We start from the raw sequence: 20743 nt of genomic DNA on the forward strand, positions 1-20743 counted from the left end.
CCAAGCGGAGGCCCTGGGATCTGGGGTTTATTTATCTTCTACAATGGAAACTTTGTAGCCTAGAGCGGAGCCAAGCCTTCTGTTTGCTCCATGGCGGCATCCATTTCTGTTGGAGTTTATGTATCTTCTATAATTGAAACTTTGTAGCCTTAAGCAGAGGCCTGGGCCAGCCAGGGCTGCAGAAGCTTGGCTTCCTCCATCACTGGGGAAACCCTAGCCTCCTGCTCTTTCCAGCTCCGTGGCTGCCGCCATTTCTGTTTGGGTTTATGTATCTTCTATCATTGAAACTTTGTAGCCTTGAGTGGAGGCCTAGGCCGGCAAGGGCAGGCGGAAAGCTTGGCTTCCTCCAATGCCAGGGAAACCCAAGCCTCCCTCCTGCTCTCTGTGGCCGTAGCCATCTTGGTTGGGTTTATTTACATATTTGCTCCTGATTGGCTGGTGGGCGTGGCTTGTGGGTGTAGCAGAGTGGTGGTTAATTTGCATATTACTCTTTTATTAGATAGGATAAAAGGCTAAGTGATGGACTGTACATATGTCTGTCCAATCGACCTGCAGGTACATATGACACGCACTGGCAATTTAAAAATAAACATTGACTCGCACATGCACTATACATATAGAGCTCTCACTGGCGCCAATCGCATGTGTGTGTTTCAATCTGTCATTGTCGATTGTGAATTTGGTTGACACTTCTATTATAGAGAAAGGGCGAATAGCGATATTAAAATATTTCTTCTAATTTCCTTTCAATGTGCACGGATCCATGCACCAGGCCATTAGTATATATATATATATATATATATATATATATATATAGTCATTATGTGTCACATATTAATATATATGACAACATAGAACTCTAATAGTTTACACACAGTAAACAATAATTTTATTTTATCAGATGAGATGGATGAGATGGATGTTAGCTACTTAACATTTAATATGTTAATGTAACAATTTATTCAACTCACTTATAAAATACCTTTTTAATCACTAAAATTTTCATTTATTTTGAATCTAATAATATATAAATCTCCAAGACATCACAAAACTTTGGTTATACATGCATCCTGCATGACTCTACGTGTACTTCTTTATTTTCCTTCACCTGGTCGTTTTCTTCTTATACTTATTGATCCACAGTAATAACCTTAGAAGAGGATATTTTGTTCTCAGAATTTTTTGTGACTTCTGGAAGAGATGAGTAACTTTGTGGTAGAGTACATCTAAAAGATTTAGCAATTATGGGTAATATTCCCTTTAATACAATTTGATAAAGGAAGTTGGAGTTAACACTTACGGGAGGGAGGTGAGAATTGTATTGAGTCGTCTTAATTAACAACTTTATTTGGCCCAGGAGTTCGATGTTAGCACTGAAGAAGGTGAGAATTGAATTCTGAAATTTGTGAATAAACTGACTGTGTGAAGGAAGAGCAGCATGATTTGCTCAGAGGGCTCACAAGGAAGCCAACAGCTCATTCACCAGCCTAAAGCAACTGGAGAATCTAAGTGTGCGTTAACTGTAGAAGAAAATATCTTAAAGAAAAAAAAAAAGTCTCACAAATGAAAGCACAACGATTTTAAAATTATAACTATAAATTTTTACAAATATTCTACACAATTATAAAAATGGCTCAAAATTTCATTGACACTGAAGAACCTAGAATTTAATTCATGTTAAAAAAAAAAAAAGATGGCTGCTTATGATAGGGTGTCTCTTTCAATGAATCTACAACTCCCTTTGAGGCTAAATTTAGAATATATAAGAATATAATTGAATAATTTTTCTCAACACTTTACCTTTTCTTAGTTGAGATCTCTTGGATCTACTCTGCCAACTATCCTACGGGTCACAGTACTCTTGACTCCATAATAGTAAACCTCAGAACAATGCTCATCCACCATTAGTTAACAAATCTTCCTTTGACATTTCTATCACTCTGTAATATAAACGTATCATCCTCATCTAACAAACTCCAAGGCATCCCTCTATCAGCTCACTTAATTTTCTTCCTCTCCAACTCCATCATCACCCTCAATAATTTCAGTACACATGGTTTAATCTAGACATTACCACAGCCCTGTAAGTTTCTCTACAACATCAACAATCACCTATATTATACTTCAGTAAATTACTTATAAATTATTTATTAAGTAAACCCTGTATGACATCTTCTTAATTTTCAACCCCATCCTATTTTTACACAAAATCTGTTCTTCACTCTCATTAAAATAGAACTTAATTATTTCACACCTAATTTATCAGCTGTTCCCTGGCTTCCTTTGATCCCCCATCCAACTTTGAACCCATAACCACACATTTCAAATAGTAGTACTGTATCACTAGCACTCTCAAAGCACTTCCCTAACCCCTATTAACATAAGCCAAACATGCTAACCCCTAAGGAAGGTTTTCTTGCCCCTAAGTTGCTGAGTATTGGGGCAGAAATGGTTTAACTACAGATTCCTCAATAAGAAGTTGGTTTCAAAAGGGATCCTCAATACTATGTGGTCATCCAACTCGTCTTCCCAATCCCATTGCTCCTCAAGAAAAACAAATAAAAACTATGAATCATGAACATGCTTCTTACCTTCCCTTTCTCTCTACTGGTTTTATACTGGAATTACAGAGACCATGTCTGTGTAAATGTCATTGCCTTGGGACCATCCCAAAGCAATTAAATCAGAATGTCTGGGTATGGGAATCATATATTGACTCTACATTTTTTATTCCTTTTCAAAGCTTCACCTGTTCTTTCTCACTTCTCTCACAACCTACCACCACCCTGATTTGCAAATTATCTTAGCTTTTTATAATTACTTCAAATGTTTTCTCTCATAAATCTAAAATTATTCTAAAATATGAAATTGCATTAGAAAACTAGAGGTCCGGTGCACAAAATTCGTAGGGGTGGACATCCCTCTCGCAGTCCGGGACCCCTCGCTCCTTACTGCCAGCCTGCTCGCTGCTCCTTAGCGCTGCCCCGGAGGCGGGAGAGGATCCTGCCACCGCTGCTGCGCTCGCCAGCTGTGAACCTGGCTTCTGGCTGAGCGGCGCTCCCCCTGTGGGAGCACACTGACCACCAGGGGGCAGCTCCTGCACTGAGCGTCTGCTCCCGGTGGTCACTGTGCATCATAGTGACCGGCTGTTCTGGTTGTTCCGCCGTAATGGTCGCCTAGGCTTTTATTATATAGATAGTCTATAATAAGCAAACAAATAAATAAAGGTTATTTTGAGCTCTGTTATTTAAAAAAATTAAGGGCCCAACCCTGGCCAGTGTGGCTCGGTTGGTTGGGTGTCATCCATGCATACACCAAAAACATACCCAGGTTTCAGGTTCAATCCTCAGTCAGGGTGCATGTGGGAGGCAACCAATTGATGTTTCTTTCACTCTCCCTCCCTTCCTCTCTCTAGGATCAATAAACAAACAAATAAAATTAAGGGTCCATATTTGAAAATTCATTTAACAACATGATATGTTAAGTAAAATCATTTAACAGTATATTATGGTTAATGTTATCTGAGTATATACAAGTATATGTAACTGTGAAATAAATACTTTGATATTTCTAGACTATACCTGCCAGAAATACAATCATCAAATAAATATATTTCTTCACAGAGTAGTGAATATAGTAATTCAATTAATTCAATTTTTAGGTGCAAGGAAATGATTTTCCTAAAACATATATTATAGCATGGCAAAAGACATTTTGTAGTTTTAGGGGAAACAACTCTTACACAAAAATGTCAATTAAAGTGGCATTTTTCCTGCCTAGGGCTTCACAGCATCCCTTAAGATATATATATTCCTTCCCTATCCATACATGCTAGCCCAATTCTGACAGCAGTATTAATGCTCACTTGAGTACTGGTCCTCAAATTTGATAGGAGAGGAACTCAGAATAATCTGAAGTGCTGTTTTTCAAAATACTTTTGTTCACTATCCTCTCTACCCACTATGAGCCATGCCCTATTATATATACTCACTATTAGGTTGTGATGAGATCCTTCTTGAAAATTTCAGAACACTGAAATTCTCTTTCTGTAAACTCCTATGAACAGAACTGTTTTGTCTTTTTCATTGACTATGTCACTAATAACTTCCATTTCCACTAGAGTTAACAATGATTCAGACATTTTTAAAAAGTCTACAGATGAATATACAATGTGCAGAGTTTGGGTGTGGAGTTACCACACAAAAAGCAATTGTTTTTCAGAAAACAGTGGTCAAGTGGTCAGCTAAGAAGAAACAGACAATGGTTAAGGAAAAAAAAAATCTCTAGGCCTGAATGGTTTTGCTGGAGAATCCTATCAAACATTTAAAGTAGTAGTAACATAATCTTCTAAAATTGTGTAAGTTTTCACAATCTCTTTCAGAATAATAAATGGGGAGATAACATTTCCCGATTCACTTTATGAGGCCAATATTACCCTGGTACCAAAACTAGACAAAATAGCATTAATATGATATAAAAAGTGACCCAGATCAATATCTATCATAAAGTTAGATGTGAAAATTTTCAACAAAATATTAGCAAACAGAATCCGGCAATGCATAAAAAGAATAATATTCCACTATTAAGTGGGATTTAGTCCAAATTGTGAGACTGGTCCAACATTTGAAAATCAGTCAAAGTAATTCACCATATCAACAGGCTAAAGAAGCAAAATCATAGCAATTCACATCAATAAAAACTTAACAAAATCCAACACCCATTCACGATAAAAACGCTCAGCAAACTACAAATAAAGAACTTCCTCAACTTGATAAAGGACATCTATAAAAATCCTATTGCTATATCATACTTAATGATGAAAGACTGAATGCTTTCTCTCTAAGATCAGATCAAAATTTAAAACTAAACTCTTAGAAAAAAACATAGGAAAAAAATTTGGGGATCTAGGGCTAAGAAGAGTTCTTCAATTTTATAAGGAAAGTAGGAACTGTAAGAGGAGAAAGTTACAAATTGACCTCACCAAAATTAAAATCTGCAAAGGATTCCATTATGAGCATGAAAAGAAGAAAATATTTGAAAATCACATATCGGATAAAGAACTAGCATCTATCCTATCTAATAAAAGAGTAATATGCAAATTGACCATCACTCCAACACACAAGATGGCTGCCCCCATGTGGACACAAGATGGCCACCACAAGATGGCCAGCAGGGGAGGGCAGTTAGGAGGGACCAGGCCTGCAAGGGAGGGCAGTTGTGGGCAATCAGGCCAGCAGGGGAGGGCAGTTGGGAGGGACCAGGCCTGCAAGGGAGGGCAGTTGGGGATGATCAAGCCTGCTGGGGAGGGCAGTTAGGGGTGACCAGGCTGGCAGAGGAGGGAAGTTGGGGGACCCAGGCCAGCAGGGGAGGGCAGTTGGGGGGATGACCCAGGCCTGCAGGGTAGAGCAGTTGAGGGGGGACCAGGCCTGCAGGGGAGGGCAGTTAGGGGTGACCAGGCCTGCAGGAGAGGGCAGTTTGGGACAAACAGACTGGCAGGGGAGCAGTTAGGCATCAATCAGGCAGGCAGGGGAGTGGTTAGGGGGTGATCAGGCTGGCAGGCAGAAGTGGTTAGGGGCAATCAGGAAGGCAGGCAGGCGAGCAGTTGGGAGCCAGCAGTCCTGGATTGTGAGAGGGATGACATATCCCCCCCACCGCCCGATGCATGAATTTCGTGCACCGGGCCTCTAGTAATACATAAAAAACTCTGAGAACTCCAATTAAAATGGGAAAAAAACCATACATATTCCACTTAAGATATATGGATGATAAATAAGAATGCAAAACAATATTCAACACGAGAAATAAGCATATAAAAAGATGTTCAATACCATTTGCCATTAGAGAAATGCAAAATAAAACCACAAGGAGACAGCACTCCATCTCTATCTGAGTGACAACAGCAATGCTGGTGAGGAGATGGAAAAACTACCTCAATTACACACTGCTGGTACAGTGGTCGGCAAACTCATTAGTCAACAGAGCAGCAAACCGTGGTTCGCGAGCCGCAGTTTGCCGACCACTGTGCTGGTAGATGCGTAGACTGACACAGCCACTCCGGAAAACATTTAGACAGTTTCTTGTAAAGCTGAACAGGCAGCCACCATAGAACCCAAGCACTATACTGTCTGGTTTTTATCCCAGAGAAACAAAAACAAGTTCACACAAAAACCTGTATAAGAAGTTTCACAGCAGTTGTATATGTCATGGCCAAAAACTAGAAACAACACTGATGTCCTTTAACATATGGGTGGTTCAAGTGTGGTATTTCCATATCATAAAATATTACTCAGTAAAAAAAGATTAAACTATTGATAAATGCAACAACTAGGATGGATTTTGAGGGAATTACAGTAAGTGAATGAAAAGCAAACCAAAACGGTCATACACTGTATGATTCCATTTACATAACAGTCTTGCAAAATACAGAAATAGGGAACAAATTTTGGAGGTCGGGAGTGGAATGGATGTGGGGGTGGCAATAAAGGACAACAAGAGAGATTCTTATGGGGATGGACCTGTTCTGTATCTTGATTGTATCAATACCAACACCGTGCTGGTGAGAGTGTGTATATTTCTGAAAGATGTTAACACTGCTGGCCAACAGGTAAAAAGTATATGATTTGTTTGCATTATTTTTTTTTACAATTGCACATGAACCTACAATTATCTCAAAATAAAAAGTTTCATTAAAAAACAGCATTTGCTACATATGCATTATATTTGTACTTGTCCAAAATTTTCTTTAGGATATTTCTACTGAAAAATATTTCATGCATTTCAAATTGTTTACTTCTATTTCACAGGAAGCAAGTTCTAGACATTGGAGAGATTGAAAACTAAATGGACTTCCCAAGTGTGTGTCCTCTCTATAAAACTGTTAGATTAGTCTAAAGGGACTACTCCACTGTCTAGTGAACTGCAAGGCCATATTCCAACCAAATTCTATCACATTCTTACCTTTAGATAGGACATACTGACAACTATTTTTCATGATTATATATGAAAATGGTCAATAAATATGTTACATAATTAAAAGAATATTGGCCTATCAATGTCATTTCCTAGAATACAATGATTTTAGCTTACTTTTAAATGCTCACAGTTACATATTACTAAAACATTGAACAACTGTTTTATTCTATTTATGTACATTTATCTTACATATAATAAAGTAAACATATAAGCACGGGATAGCAGTTTTTTAAATTTTTAAATGCTTCATTACCTGCACACAGAACACTGCCGCTGAGGCTGAAGAGCCGTGAACATGACAATCATAGAATAGTTTCGAGGTGGTGCCTTTATAAATTTTCGGAACTTGTCGCCATTCATTCGGAAGATTGAGCGCCTGGAACTCCATTCCATCAACTGTTCTACTTTTTCGGCTAACAGATTCTGCAATTAAATATAGGAATTTAAATTTACACAAGGTTAAAGTCCTTCAGTTTGTATTTCATATAAGCAGAATTACGTAAGATTGTATTTTAGCCAATGTTATTTTCTGTTAAAAGTCCTTGTTTTGGTGAACAATATCAGAAGTAATAAGACACATCAACATCACGTATTCCATTGAGACCCACAGGTAAGAGCACATCACCTCCATGGTATTCTTAGCAAAAAGGTAAACCTCAATCTAATCATGAGAAAACATTACACTGACCCAAGTTTAGAAACAGTCTATAAAATAACCAGTGTTCTTCAAAGGTGTCAAGTTCATGAAAGACCAGGAAAGGCTGAGGAACAGTAACATGGAGAAGAGGGAGAAATAACTAAATGCAATATGGAACTTCTCGCAATCCGGGACCCCTCGGGGGATGTCGGACTGCTGGTTTTGGCCCGATCCCTGCAGGCCAGGCTGAGGGACCCCACTCACGAATCCATGCACCGGGCTCCAGTATGCGTATAAGATCTTTGGTTAATCTCTTCCCACCCCCACCTCTTCCCACTGAGATTCATCAGTCTGTTCCATGATTCCATGCCTGTGCATCGAGTGTCTGCCCCCTAGTGGTCAGTGCACATCATAGCTACCGTTCAAACAGTCGCTTAGGTTTTTATATATAGAGATACATGTTATTACTTATAAACTTCTAAAATAAAAATCAAAGTACAGGATGTCTATTTTTTTTGGAGTATTCACACAACGTTAACTTTTGTTCCACTTTCCACCCACAAGGAGCAGAGTGTTCAGTTTTTATATCTCTTGCCTCAAGCAACTTTCCCATTTTAAAGTCAATAATCCAAGAGCAAGAAGCACCTGAAACTGCTGTAAGATATATGGTTTTGATCATCGTTTCAGAATGCTCTCTGATCATTTGTCACCGATAAGGAGCCAATAACACTTAGCCACACTCATTTCAGAAATCATAAAAAATTAAGTTTATTTTTTAAATGTAGCATTATCATCCATACTTTAATATAAGGCTTACAACAAACAAAAAGACATGTTTAATGAGTACTTCCAATGTGTCAGTTACCACACTAGGCATACAACATGTCAGGTGCCAATCAACATCCCTATTCCACAGAGAAAAAAAAATCAGGTTTGGAGAACCTAAATTACTTACTCAAGATCAAATTACTAAGTGGTTAAGCCTGAATTCAAAGCTGGTTTTTCTACTGTTAATTCCTAGGCTGTTTATCCATGTAATAGTGGTGTGTGTGTGTGTGTGTGTGTGTGTGTGTGTGTGTGTGTAATATGTTCATGTGTGGTATCTCTCTATACACACACACAGTCTTTAAAAAAAAAAAATCTGGGGAACCATTTAAAAAAAGTAGACTTTTCGACACAAGTGAGATAGTTTATTATGAAAGTTCCTATAATTTAATTCCCTGATTAGGCCTAGAAAATAATTCTTTGTAAGCATGCATTTTTTACGGTAAAAAGTAGGCCAGGTAAATAAGTTAACATGTAGTTTCCAGATGCTTAAATGTTTTAAGATAATACAAAAAGATGTATTTTTAAAGTACCAATACACTTGAAGAAAATAATAGCAAAAATATTGAGCATTAAATATGGATTTAGAACACATAATTAAAGAGAGGCAAGTCCCAGAGTCTCTATTTAGCAAATAGTGTGCAGAAGTGAGTGATTTGATTAGCTGTCTCCTTTGTACAGAAAATAAGGTCTGGGAAGGGCAAGGCATCATGGTTGACTCACACTTTCAAGAGCTTCCAATCTAATAAAGAGGTAATATGCAAATTGACCATCACTCCAACACACAAGATGGCCACCCCCATGTGGACACAGATAGCCGCCACAAGATGGCCGACAAGGGGGGCCAGTTGTGGGTGATCAAGCCAGCAGGGCAAGGCAGTTGGGAGGGACCAGACCTGCAAGAGAGGGCAGTTGGGGGAGATCAGGCCTGCAGGCGAGGAACGTTAGGGGTGACCTGGCCTGCAGAGGAGGGCAGTTGGGGGCGACTGGGCCAGCAGGGGAGGGCAGTTAGGGGTGACCAGGCCAGCAGGGGAGGGCAGTTAGGGGTGACCAGGCCTGCAGGGGAGGACAGTTGGGAGGAACAAGGCCTGCAGGGGAGGGCAGTTGGGGGGGACCAGGCCTGCAGGGGAGGGCAGTTAGGGGTGACCAGGCCTGCAGAGGAGGGCAGTTGGGGGTGACCGGGCCAGCAGGGGAGAGCAGTTAGGGGTAATTGGGCCAGCAGGAGAGCAGTTACACATTGATCAGGCTGGCACGGGAGTGGTTGGGGGTGATCAGGCTGGCAGGTGGAAGCAGTTGGGGCAATCAGGAAGGCAGGCAGGCGAGCAGTTGGGAGTCAGCAATCCTGGATTGTGAAAGGGATGTCCGACTGCCTGTTTAGGCCCGATAGCACTGGGATCGGGCCTAAATGGGCAGTCGGACATCCCTCAAGGGGTCCCAGATTGGAGAGGGTGCAGGCTGGGCTGAGGGACACCCTCCCCCCCGTGCACGAATTCTGTGCACCAGGCCTTGAGTCTATTATAAAGAAGGTTTAGCTAATTCTCCAAAGAAAGTATTGCAAGGTGATATAGTAGAAACATTCAGTAAGGAACAGAAAACTGTTCAGTGTGAATTCAATGACCTAAGAAAGAATCACAGGTTGAGCTACAGTCTCCAAACGGGGTTTATTCCACAGTTGCATTTCTCTGGGATGGGACTGTAGCCCTATTTAAGGGCCAGGTAGGTGCATTTTTCCCTTCGTCGTATGTATTTCCATTTCAGGGCCATCTGTGCTCCTCTCGGTTGGAATTTTTTCCTTCTGCTACCATTTCATTTCTGCAGAACTGCTTTCAGACTTCACCACCTCCTCTGTTTGGGTGTCCCTTTTGGTCCATTAAAGAGAGTAATACTCAGGAACCTTGATTTCCTTTTCCCAAGGGGAACAAGTAAAAAAAAATAATTTCTGGGGGAACTTTGTGTATTTCAGGGAACACAGACACATCCATAAGATGGAATATAATGTAATCTTTGAAAACTGAGAAAGCACCATATGTCTATTTTTAAATTAGAAAATAACTTGATGGCTCAAGTCAAATGATGGTTCCGTATTTATATGCAATGTGACCTTACCAAATTATTTCTCTGGATCTCAGTTTCTTTATCTCTAAAACAAATAATACCTCACAACAATGCTGGTAAAATTAAATGACTTAATGTATGGAAAATTCATATCAAGCATCCTGCAAAGGACAGGTACTCAAATTTTGTTCCCTTCTCCTCAGGTTAATTCCTATCAGCAACACTGAGAGGAACAGTGGCTTCTGAAGGAACATCTAAGTGGAAATCTTTTTAAAAATAATCTCATTAATATCTTAAATCTCAGAGCTATCTAATGTTTTCCAAGTACTTAATATATGACAAGCACTGTGCTAAATGTATAAATGAACATTGTGGATTACTGATTACATGACAAGCATTGTGTTAAATTTATGGAAAATGAAAGAGGAAAGAGTACAACAGGTCCTCCTCTCGAGGCCTTATGGCAAAGGAGCTCCAGCAGTAAAAATAATGCTTATATTGGTGCTAGTGGCCCGGTGCATGAAATTGGTGCATGGGGGGGAGGAGGGGGAGAGGAGGTGTTCCTCAGCCCAGACTGATCCCTCTCTAATCTGGGACCCCTCGAAGGATGTCCTACTGCTGTTTTACAGGGATCGGGTCTAAACCAGCAGTCGGACATCCCTCTCACAATCCAGGACTGCTGGCTCCAGCCCCTTACCTGCCTGCCTTATTGCCCCTAACCACTGTGCCTGCCAGCCTGCTCGCCCCCAACTGCCCCCCGCCGCTGGCCTGCTCACCCCCAAATGCCCCCCGCCAGCCAGATCACCCCCAACTGCCCCCATGCCAGCCTGCTCACCCCCAACTGCCCCCCTGCTGGCCTGCTCACTCCAAACTGCCCCCCCCCCCACCGCTGTCCTGATCACCTCCAACTGACACCCACTGACAGCCTGCTCACCCCCAACTGGCCCCCCTGCTGTTCTGCTTACCCCCAACGGCCCCTGCCATCCCATCCTGGCCTGATCACCCCCCAGTGACCCAAGGTCCCAGCCCCTCCTTTTTTTCTTTTTATTTTTTTTCCGCGCCTCCTTGAGTGGAGGCCAGGGCCGGCTGGAAGGAAGTATCTAGGATTTATTTATCTTCTATAATTGAAACTTTGTAGCCTTGAGCGGAGGCCAGGGCGAGGGGAAAGCTTGACTTCCCCCATTGCCCGGGGCAACCCTAGCCTCCTGCTCAGCTCCAGCTCCATGGCTGCCACCATTTTTGTTGAAATTTATTTATCTTCTATAATTGAAACTTTGTAGTCTTGAGCAGAGGCCAGGGCCGGCCAAGATGGGTGGGAAGCTTGGCTTCCTCCATTGCCAGGGCAACCCAAGCCTCCTGCTTGCTCCAGCTCTGTGTCTGGCCGCCATCTCAGTTGCGTTAATTTGCATACTCGCTCCTGATTGGCTGGTGGGCGTGGCTTGTGGGTGTAGTGGAGTGATGGTTAATTTGCATGTTTCCCTTTTATTAGTGTAGATTATGGTTATGGCTTTGGTGTTAAATGCCTTAGTGCCATCAGGACAAGATGGCATATAAGATCTCATGTCTGTGAACACTAATTGGTTGGTAATGGCTAATTTAAATTTAGCACAGAGGAAAATTCTGAAACCTTGACAGTGGCTATGTAAAGAGTGTGTGATCAGTTGGATTTTGTTGGCTAAGGCCAGGATATAGAAACAGGGGTGTCATAAATCTACCAGATCAGAAAAGACAAAAGAAATCTAATATTTAGAATCTTAAAAGAAGAAACGCTGTCCTTGCCTGTTATATTGTAAAAAGCAAGAGCAGGTCCCACATATTAATGAAGTTAAGGTAGTCAGTCATATTAACTATACGTACCCAACCTATATTTTTATCTTAATGTTTTTTATGAAAACTGAATTTTAAGGCAAGTCACTATAATAAACAAACTGGCATAATCTATATGCCAATCCTCAACATGATATTACTCAAATTGTTCTCAATTCATGTTTCTACAAACCAATTCCTAACAAAAATACAAATAAATGGTACATTTCACTAAGCATCATGGAATTAAATTGTTCATTCTAAAGTAAAACTTAAATATGAAAAAAAATCTCACTAATCTAATACTTTTATATTCACACTAGAGCCCCAGTGCACGAAATTTGTGCACAGGGGTGGGAGGGGGTTGCTCAACCTGGCCTGCACCCTCTCACAATCCAGGAAACCTCGGGGGATATCTGACTGCCAGTTTAGGCCTGGTCCTGCAGGGATCTCTGCGGGATCGGGCCTAAACTGGCAGTCAGACATCGCTCTCGCAATCTGTGACTGCTGGCTCCTAACTGCTTGCCTGCCTGCCTGCCTGCCTGATCGCCCCTAACCACCTCTGCCTGCCTGCCTGATCGCCCCTAACTGCCTCTGCCTGCCTGCCTGATTGCCTCTAACCACCTCTGCCTGACTGCCTGATTGCCCCTAACTGCTCACCTGCCTGCCTGATCACCCCTAACTGCTCTCCTGCCTGCCTGATCACCCAACCACCTCTGCCTACCTGCCTGATCGCCCCTAACCACTTGCCTGCCTGCCTGATCGCCTCTAACCATTCATCTGCCTGCATCATCACCCCTAACCGCTCGCCTGCCTGCCTCATCACCCCTAACTACCCTGCCTGCCTGATCACCCCTAACTGCTCACCTGCCTGCCTGATTGCCCCTAACCACTCTGCCTGCCTGTCTGATCACCCCTAACTGCTCGCCTGCCTACCTGATTGCCCCTAACCGCCTCTGCCTCAGCCCCAACCACCGTGGCTTCATTCGGAAGGACGTCCTGAAGGTCATTCGGCTGTCCAGTCTAATTAGCATATTGTGCTTTTATTATTATAGATATTATAGATGTCGTTTCCAATATTTTATACCTAGGTACATTTTAATGATGACCAGATGCACCAAAACAAAGATATACATGTGGTCTCATGTCTTAAGAGACATCTACAGAGGAATAGCCATTCATGTGCCTATGTACCAGTCACCTACACAGTATTTACTTAGGTACTTGCTATCATCAAAATGGCCACAATATAATTTGCTTATAGTAATTCACAGGATATAGATTTGGCGTGAGAATAAGAAGTACATGTTGAAGGTATCTCTTGATGACACATAGAAACCATGACCCCTTCTGTCTCCCTGTATTTTGGGGGAGTCTTACTTTTCAAGACTTTAGTATCTAAGAGGTTCATTCAAAGCCCACTGATAAATCAAACAGAAGTAGCCAGATGCGTGTTGTTTTGCATTTGAGAAATGCAAATCCTGAAAGTATTTGTTCCTACAAATCCTTATTCATTTTCCTTAATATTATACAATTCCTCTCAGGTTTGAATACAATATAAAGGGCAATTAATACTTCCATAAATCAAAATACCAGAGACCAGGCACTCCATCACCCCATGTACATTACAAACTGACCACTAAAGACCACCAGGAGCCTTAATGGCACTCAGAAGACCACACAATAAATAAGAAAATAGACTATTTTGATTAAAAAATATATTAAATGCAAATAATACATATTCCCAGAGAGGGCAAGGATTCCAACAGGCAGTTTAATCAATTAAGAACTCAGCAAATTATGGTATTTCTGCAGGAAATGTAACACTCTATTTGAAAACTCAACTATCATTACTTCAAAGCTGCAAAAGTAAGAGATTCAAAAGACTTTAAATAAATCATCCTGAAAGTTTTTTGATGTGTTTAATATCAAGCTCTTTAAAATTAGAGAGGAATACTGGAAATTCTCAGACAATTCCTCCTCAGAGAAGACACTAAAGATGACCTGGTCCGTGCGAAGTACATCAAAAGGAATCGGCATTTGTGACAGGGACAGGGGTATCTACAAGTGGAAATAGCCTTACACATGTTTCCTAAGACCAACATGTCAAAAATAGTAGTACCTAATTCAACTCACATCTGAAAAATGTAGAAATAAAAGTTATTTGATAAAACATTTATTCAAATATTCATGCCTTTTATAGAAAGAAGAAACCTTGCAACACTGCAATATTTTGTTAAGTGAACTATTTCTAGAGAGACAGTAAAAATATTTTTAGTAATATTCATGTAATTAGTGGCTTTACTATAATTGGGAGTTGTTCTGTTTTATTTTTTACTACAATGTTAAGACTGTTATTTTGTTGTTTTGGGTTTTTATTTAATTCATGTGGGCTGTCTCTGTGACAATTTTTCACTGTAAATTGCTTTAATACAATACTCTCCTGTCAAGAGATAGCATCATTAGAATTTTGACCCCTGAAGGATCAAAATATGAAGTCATTTTAATAAGGGGCAGTCATGAAGGGGGCTAAGTGAGCATCTGTTTTTATTCTACTGCATTAGTTTCAGTCACCACCTTTATTGAACTCTGTATCTTTCTGTTAAATAAATATCCCATTTTAAAAGCAGGTTCCAGTGACAAAGACTCACAGCAGCTGCAAGAGGTGAGAAGAAACCCTTCCTACAGCTGTACACAGCCAGCTGGCCTTACTCTCCTGGGGACCTGGATCCAGGTAAGGTGGCCATTACCAGTGTTAACGAATATAGCAGAAATCCTATTATACATCACAAAATAATACATTATTTTAAAAGCCAGTTTTGTATATAACTCTTCACTAGTAAGAGCAACATGTGTATTGTAGCTAAAGAAAATGTTTTCTACAAGAATATGTGAAAACAAAAACATCAACTATTAATTGCATAACTGAGAGATGATTTTTCTTAGCAAGTTTATTCTTAAGTCACACAAACTGATCAGTAAAATCTGTGATGGTTAAATTATTAAAACCAATAAAACCTAAATGGAATCCAACAGCAAACAAGCCAAGAGCAAAGTTTTAAATGTACTTTAAATGTTTGCCAATGCCTTTCATCAACCAAAATAAGATTTGGTCTACTGAATTACTTCCAAATGATAGGAGTAGTAAAATATTTGGGGTAGAGCAAAAGATTTCCTTTAGTTATTTTGTAGAAAAGGTATTAAAATTATCACAGCTACCTACTAAATCAAATCTGTATTACTGGCAGAGGCCCAAAGATTTGTTGTCCTAAGTCTCCAAGAAACTTCTCATGTGGGGTTTTATGTAGAAATCATCCTATCTAATAAAAGAGTAATATGCAAATTGACAGTACCTCCGCTACACCCACAAGTCACGCCCACCAGCCAATCAGGAGCGAGTATGCAAATTAACCCAACCAAGATGGCTGCGGCCATGAAGCGAGCAGGAGGCTTGGGTTGCCCCGGCAATGGAGGAACCCAAGCTTCCTGCACACCCTGGCTGGCCCAGGCCTCTGCTAAAGGCTACAAAGTTTCAATTACAGAAGATAAATAAATCCCAACAAATATGGCTGCAGCCACGGAACAAGCAGGAGGCTTGGATTTCCCCGGTGATAGAGGAAGCCAAACTTCCTGGCTGGCCCTGGCCTCCGCTCCAGGCTACAAAGTTTCAATTATAGAAGATAAATAAACCCCAGATCCCAGGGCCTCTGCTTGGGTTGCCAGGGGGCGTGGCCAGCCTGCAAACCACCACAGGCCCCTCGCCCAGGCTGCCCCATGCCCCAAGGGAACCCCCACCCTGATCCGGGACACCCTTCAGGGCAAACCAGCTGGCCCCCACCCGTGCACCAGGCCTCTATCCTATCTAATAAAAGAGTAATATGCAGACTGACCATCACTCCAACACACAAGATGGCTGCCCCCATGTGGTCAAAGATGGCTGTCCCCATGTGGACACAAGATGGCCAGCAGGGGAGGGCAGTTAGGAGGGACCAGGCCTGCAAGGGAGGGCAGTTGGGGGTGATCAAGCCTGCAGGGGAAGGCAGTTGGGGGTGACCAGGCCTGCAGAGGAGGGATGTTGGGGGCGACCGGGCCTGCAGGGAAGGGCAGTTGAAGGGCACCCAGGCCTGTAGGGGAGAGCAGTTGGGGGGACCAGGCCTGCAGGGGAGGGCAGTTAGGGGTGACCAGGCTTGCAGGGGAGGGCAGTTAGGGACAATCAGGCTGGTAGGGGAGCAATTAGCCATCAATCATGCTGGCAGGGGAGTGATTAGGGGGTGATCAGGCTGGCAGGCAGAAGTGGTTAGGGGCAATCAGGAAGGCAGGCAGGCGAGCAGTTGGGAGCCAGCAGTCCTGGATTGTGAGAGGGATGTCCGGCTGCCCGTTTAGGTCCGATCCCGGTAGGATTGGGCCTAAACAGGCAGCCGGACATCTCTCGAGGGGTCCCAGATTGGAGAGGGTGCAGTCTGGGCTGAGCGACACCCCCCCCCCCCACCATGCACGAATTTCGTGCACCGGGACTCTAGTCCTATATAATAAAAGGGTAATATGCAAATTGACCCTAATGGCAGAACAGCCAGGAATGACCAGTCGCTATGATTTGCACTGACCACCAGAGGGCAGACACTCAATGCAGCAGCTGCCCCCTGGTGGTCAGTGTGCTTCCACAGGGGGAGCTCTGCTCAGACACAAGCTGGGCTGACGGCTTTGAGCACAGCGGCGGTAGCGGGAGCCTCTCCTACCTCGCCGCCTCGGCAGTGCTAAGGATGTCTGACTCTGGCTTAGGGACACTCCCCACTGGCAGGTGGACACCCCCCAAGGGCTCCTGGGCTGCCAGAGGGATGTCTGACTGCCAGCTTAGAAATAGGGCCTAAGCCGGCAGGTGGACATCCCCCGAGGGGTCCCGGACTGCGAGAGGGCGCAAGCCAGGCTGAGGGACACCCTCTCCCCCGCTCCACCCCCGAGTGTATGAATTTTCATCCACCGGGCCTCTAGTTGCATAATATTAGAGAAAATATCCTAAGTTCACACCCGGAGCCAGAATAGAATGAGATGTCCCTGCTACTGTTCCATTTAGCCCTACAATATCAAGAATGGATCATAATTGAAATGTATTATTTAATAAAAGCACAAAAATAATATCAGGTAGCAAAGCAAGCAAAAAAAATGAATTCCGTATAGAGTAGACCCTCTTAGCGGGGGGGGGGGGGGGGGGGGCAGGACTACTTGAGGATGAACTCAAAAGATAAATCAAAATAAAGAACTCAGGAAGGGAGAACCTATGGGTAAAATTCCATTTCATTGCAAATTCAGAAAAAGATTTACCAAAGCTCTCTCATGGCTGACATAGTTCTTGGTCCAGACCCGGTTCCCCATCCACTGTGGCAGAATTACTCTTCTTAAAGCATTTGCTATTATGATCAGAGAGAGCAGTCCAGGGCAAAAGTGTATCATTAAAACTTGGAAGTAGTCTGTACATCTGGTCCCATGTTTAGTGCGAATATTCATTTGCTAAAAATACTATATAAATAGATTGCTTCATTTAACACATAAATTAATATGCTATATTAAAAATACTAATGTAAAATGTTAAGGGCTAATATGTTATACATTGGTAAATCTTTCAAAGTCACCCTAAAAAGACATATAAAATTTTAATGCGTGTACCCTTTAGTGTAGCAATAACATTTCTAATAATGTATCCTGAAGAAATCACCAGTTAAGGCACATGTGCTTATGTATAAGGATATTCACTGCAGTATTGTTTATAATTGCAAATGTCTGTTAATCTTATGTGTGCCTATAAAAAGAAGATTGCTTAGATCGTAATATGGCACGGAATAGAACAGGATCATAGTCAATAACAAGATGAGACAGACTTACCTAAAAGGATAGTCACAATTTACCTTTAAGTAATTCAAAAGGCTTACTTTTCAGAATATTGTGTAAAGTACTAATTCATATTTCAAAAGAGATGTGTGTGACTATTTGTTCAACTTATTTTATGTACATGCTGAATATCTGAAAGGACATACAGCAAACTGATAATGGTTTATCTCTAGAGAAGATTACTTTATAAATGTGCATGTTGTTTTAAATTTTCACCTCCATTACTCTACACACAACAGAACAGTTATTGCCCCCTGGACAAAGACAGTGAAAGATACTGAAAAAAGAGTAGCTGTGAAGATAAGATACTGTGATTCCTCCAGGAAGAAATGTTTAACGCAGCCAGGGGTGCATCACTTACCCTATGCCTCCTTGCTGTTCCTATACTACTCTTCCCGCTCCTACACTCATCTTCCCGTCTACCGATTGATTCTATGAGTATTTTGAAATCTACACTCACTTCACTTCAATATAATCCTTACTTTTGGTCAGGTTGGTATTTGAGAAAATGAGGCTGTTTCATTATACTCTAACGTGCAGTTACTACCACATTAATCTTTAGTAACGAACATCTTAGATCATTTCAGAAAAAGGACCTCGAATATGTGTAAAAAATCCTTCAATAACCAGGGTTTTATGTATCTCTTTACTGAGAAACTGAAGAAAGCAATCCCAGAAATTACAAGTCTAATTTAGTGAACCAATAAGGTAAAGGGATAGAAGAAATCAATATAAGCCAAAAAAAATTATTTTCCTGGCTCTAGCAAAATAAAGTTGTGAGTTTTTCTGGTGATAAACATGCCAGAAATGGACAGATTAAATTATTGCAGAGTAACACAGTACTAACCACATTAATGGAGTTTCCATTCTGCCACAATAAACATCAACCACTATTCAAAGGCTTACTTTTATAATCTAAATAAAAAAGCAAAAAGAAACAAATCCTAAAGTCTAATGTCCTCCAATATCATATTGAAACTTCTATATCATAATTTTGTTTTAAAAATCTATGCATTTATTTCCATTGCTGTAGAGAACCCCTTCATATTATTTTCTATTTCTCTTAACAATGGTCACACAGGTTTTTCCCACTTATTTTTTTAAATTTTCTTTTATTGTTTAAAGTATTAGAAATAGTAGTACATGTCTCCCTTTTTTCCCCATTGACCTTCCCCTGGCCTCCCCGAACCGCAGGCACATGCCCTCACCGCCCCGCCCCAGTGTCTTGCGTCCACTGATTATGCTTATATGCATGCATACAAGTCCTTAGGTTGATCTCTTACCTCCCCCGCATCCCTCCCTAGCCTTCCCGTTGTAGCTTGACAGTCTGTTCGATGCTTCTCTGCCTCTGTATCTATCTTTTTGTTCATCAGGTTATAATGTTCTTTATTTTCCATAAATGAGTGAGATCATGTGGTATTTTCTTTCACTGACTGGTTTATTTCACTTAACATAATGCTCTCCAGGTCCATCCATGCTGCTGCAAATGGTAAGAATTCCTTCTTTTTATAGCAGCATAGTATTCCATTGTGTAGATGTACCACAGTTTTCTAATATACTCATCTGCTGATGGGCATTTAGGCTGTTTCCAAATCTTAGCTATCGTAAATTGTGCTGCTATGAACATATTTTTTAAAATTTATCTTTATTGTTGAAAGTAGTACATATGCCCTCCTTTTTAAAAATTCTACTGTTATCTTTCTAAATGCAGATATGCAATGATTCACATATCTGTATATTATACTTCAATGTCTGCACATCTCCTACAATGTAAATTTCAAATGCTCTGAATAGCATTTCTGACCCTTCAAGCCATGGCTTCCATTTATACCTGTACAGCCTCATCTCATGTTAATCCCAACGGAATCCTGCAAATGCAAAAGGACCCACTACTTGACAGTCCCTGAACGCATTATATTTTCAGATGGTTGTACCACCTGGGGTTCTCCATTCATCTCCCTTCCCCACCACCATCACCATCACCATCACCACCACCTCACAACACACACACACACACACACACACACACACACACACACACTCCATATTCCAGCACACAGCCTTCATCAACACGTCTAACTCCCCCTCATTAGTCAAGACTCAATTCAGTCAATTACCTAACTCTGAAACCTTTCCAGTTCTTACCATACAGAGGCATGGACATATCCGTAAAGATCGTAAAGTGAACCTACCTATACTTATTTTTGTTAGTTTTTATATGTCTCCATCACTAAACAGAGTCTCTGAATAGGATATGCTTCAAATTTCCCCTAAAAAGGTAAACACCTGCAAGAGTGCTGGTACACATTTGATAAAATTATCAATAAATAATCAAAACCGATAAAATACTATTAAAAGTTTCTCATATGCAAGTTGAATTTTTCCCCACTTTAAAATACAAAGAAAACGAAAACAAGACACCCCTGTCCTCCTTGATCCGTCTGCCTTTAAGTCAATGCTTTGCTGAGATGAACAATCTTACACCTACTCACTGACACATCAATACATTGTCCTCTACCTAATTACTCAAATTAACTATGTCTATGAGGTTCAAAATGTAGAATG

At 41.2% G+C, this 20743-nt stretch overlaps 1 protein-coding gene across 1 annotated transcript in view; it reads right to left on the bottom strand.

The window, feature by feature from the left end:
* TUSC3 (tumor suppressor candidate 3) overlaps positions 1-20743 on the bottom strand; it is a 123170-nt gene that overhangs the window by 79447 nt on the left and 22980 nt on the right. Inside the window, exon 2 of the mRNA XM_080662383.1 lies at positions 7226-7395. Within this exon, the coding sequence (XP_080518509.1) occupies positions 7226-7395 (170 nt within the window). The remainder of the gene's footprint in view (positions 1-7225; positions 7396-20743) is intronic.

The sequence above is a fragment of the Plecotus auritus genome (genome assembly GCF_963455305.1).
Source record: "Plecotus auritus genome assembly, chromosome: 3".
Lineage (NCBI taxonomy): Eukaryota > Metazoa > Chordata > Mammalia > Chiroptera > Vespertilionidae > Plecotus > Plecotus auritus.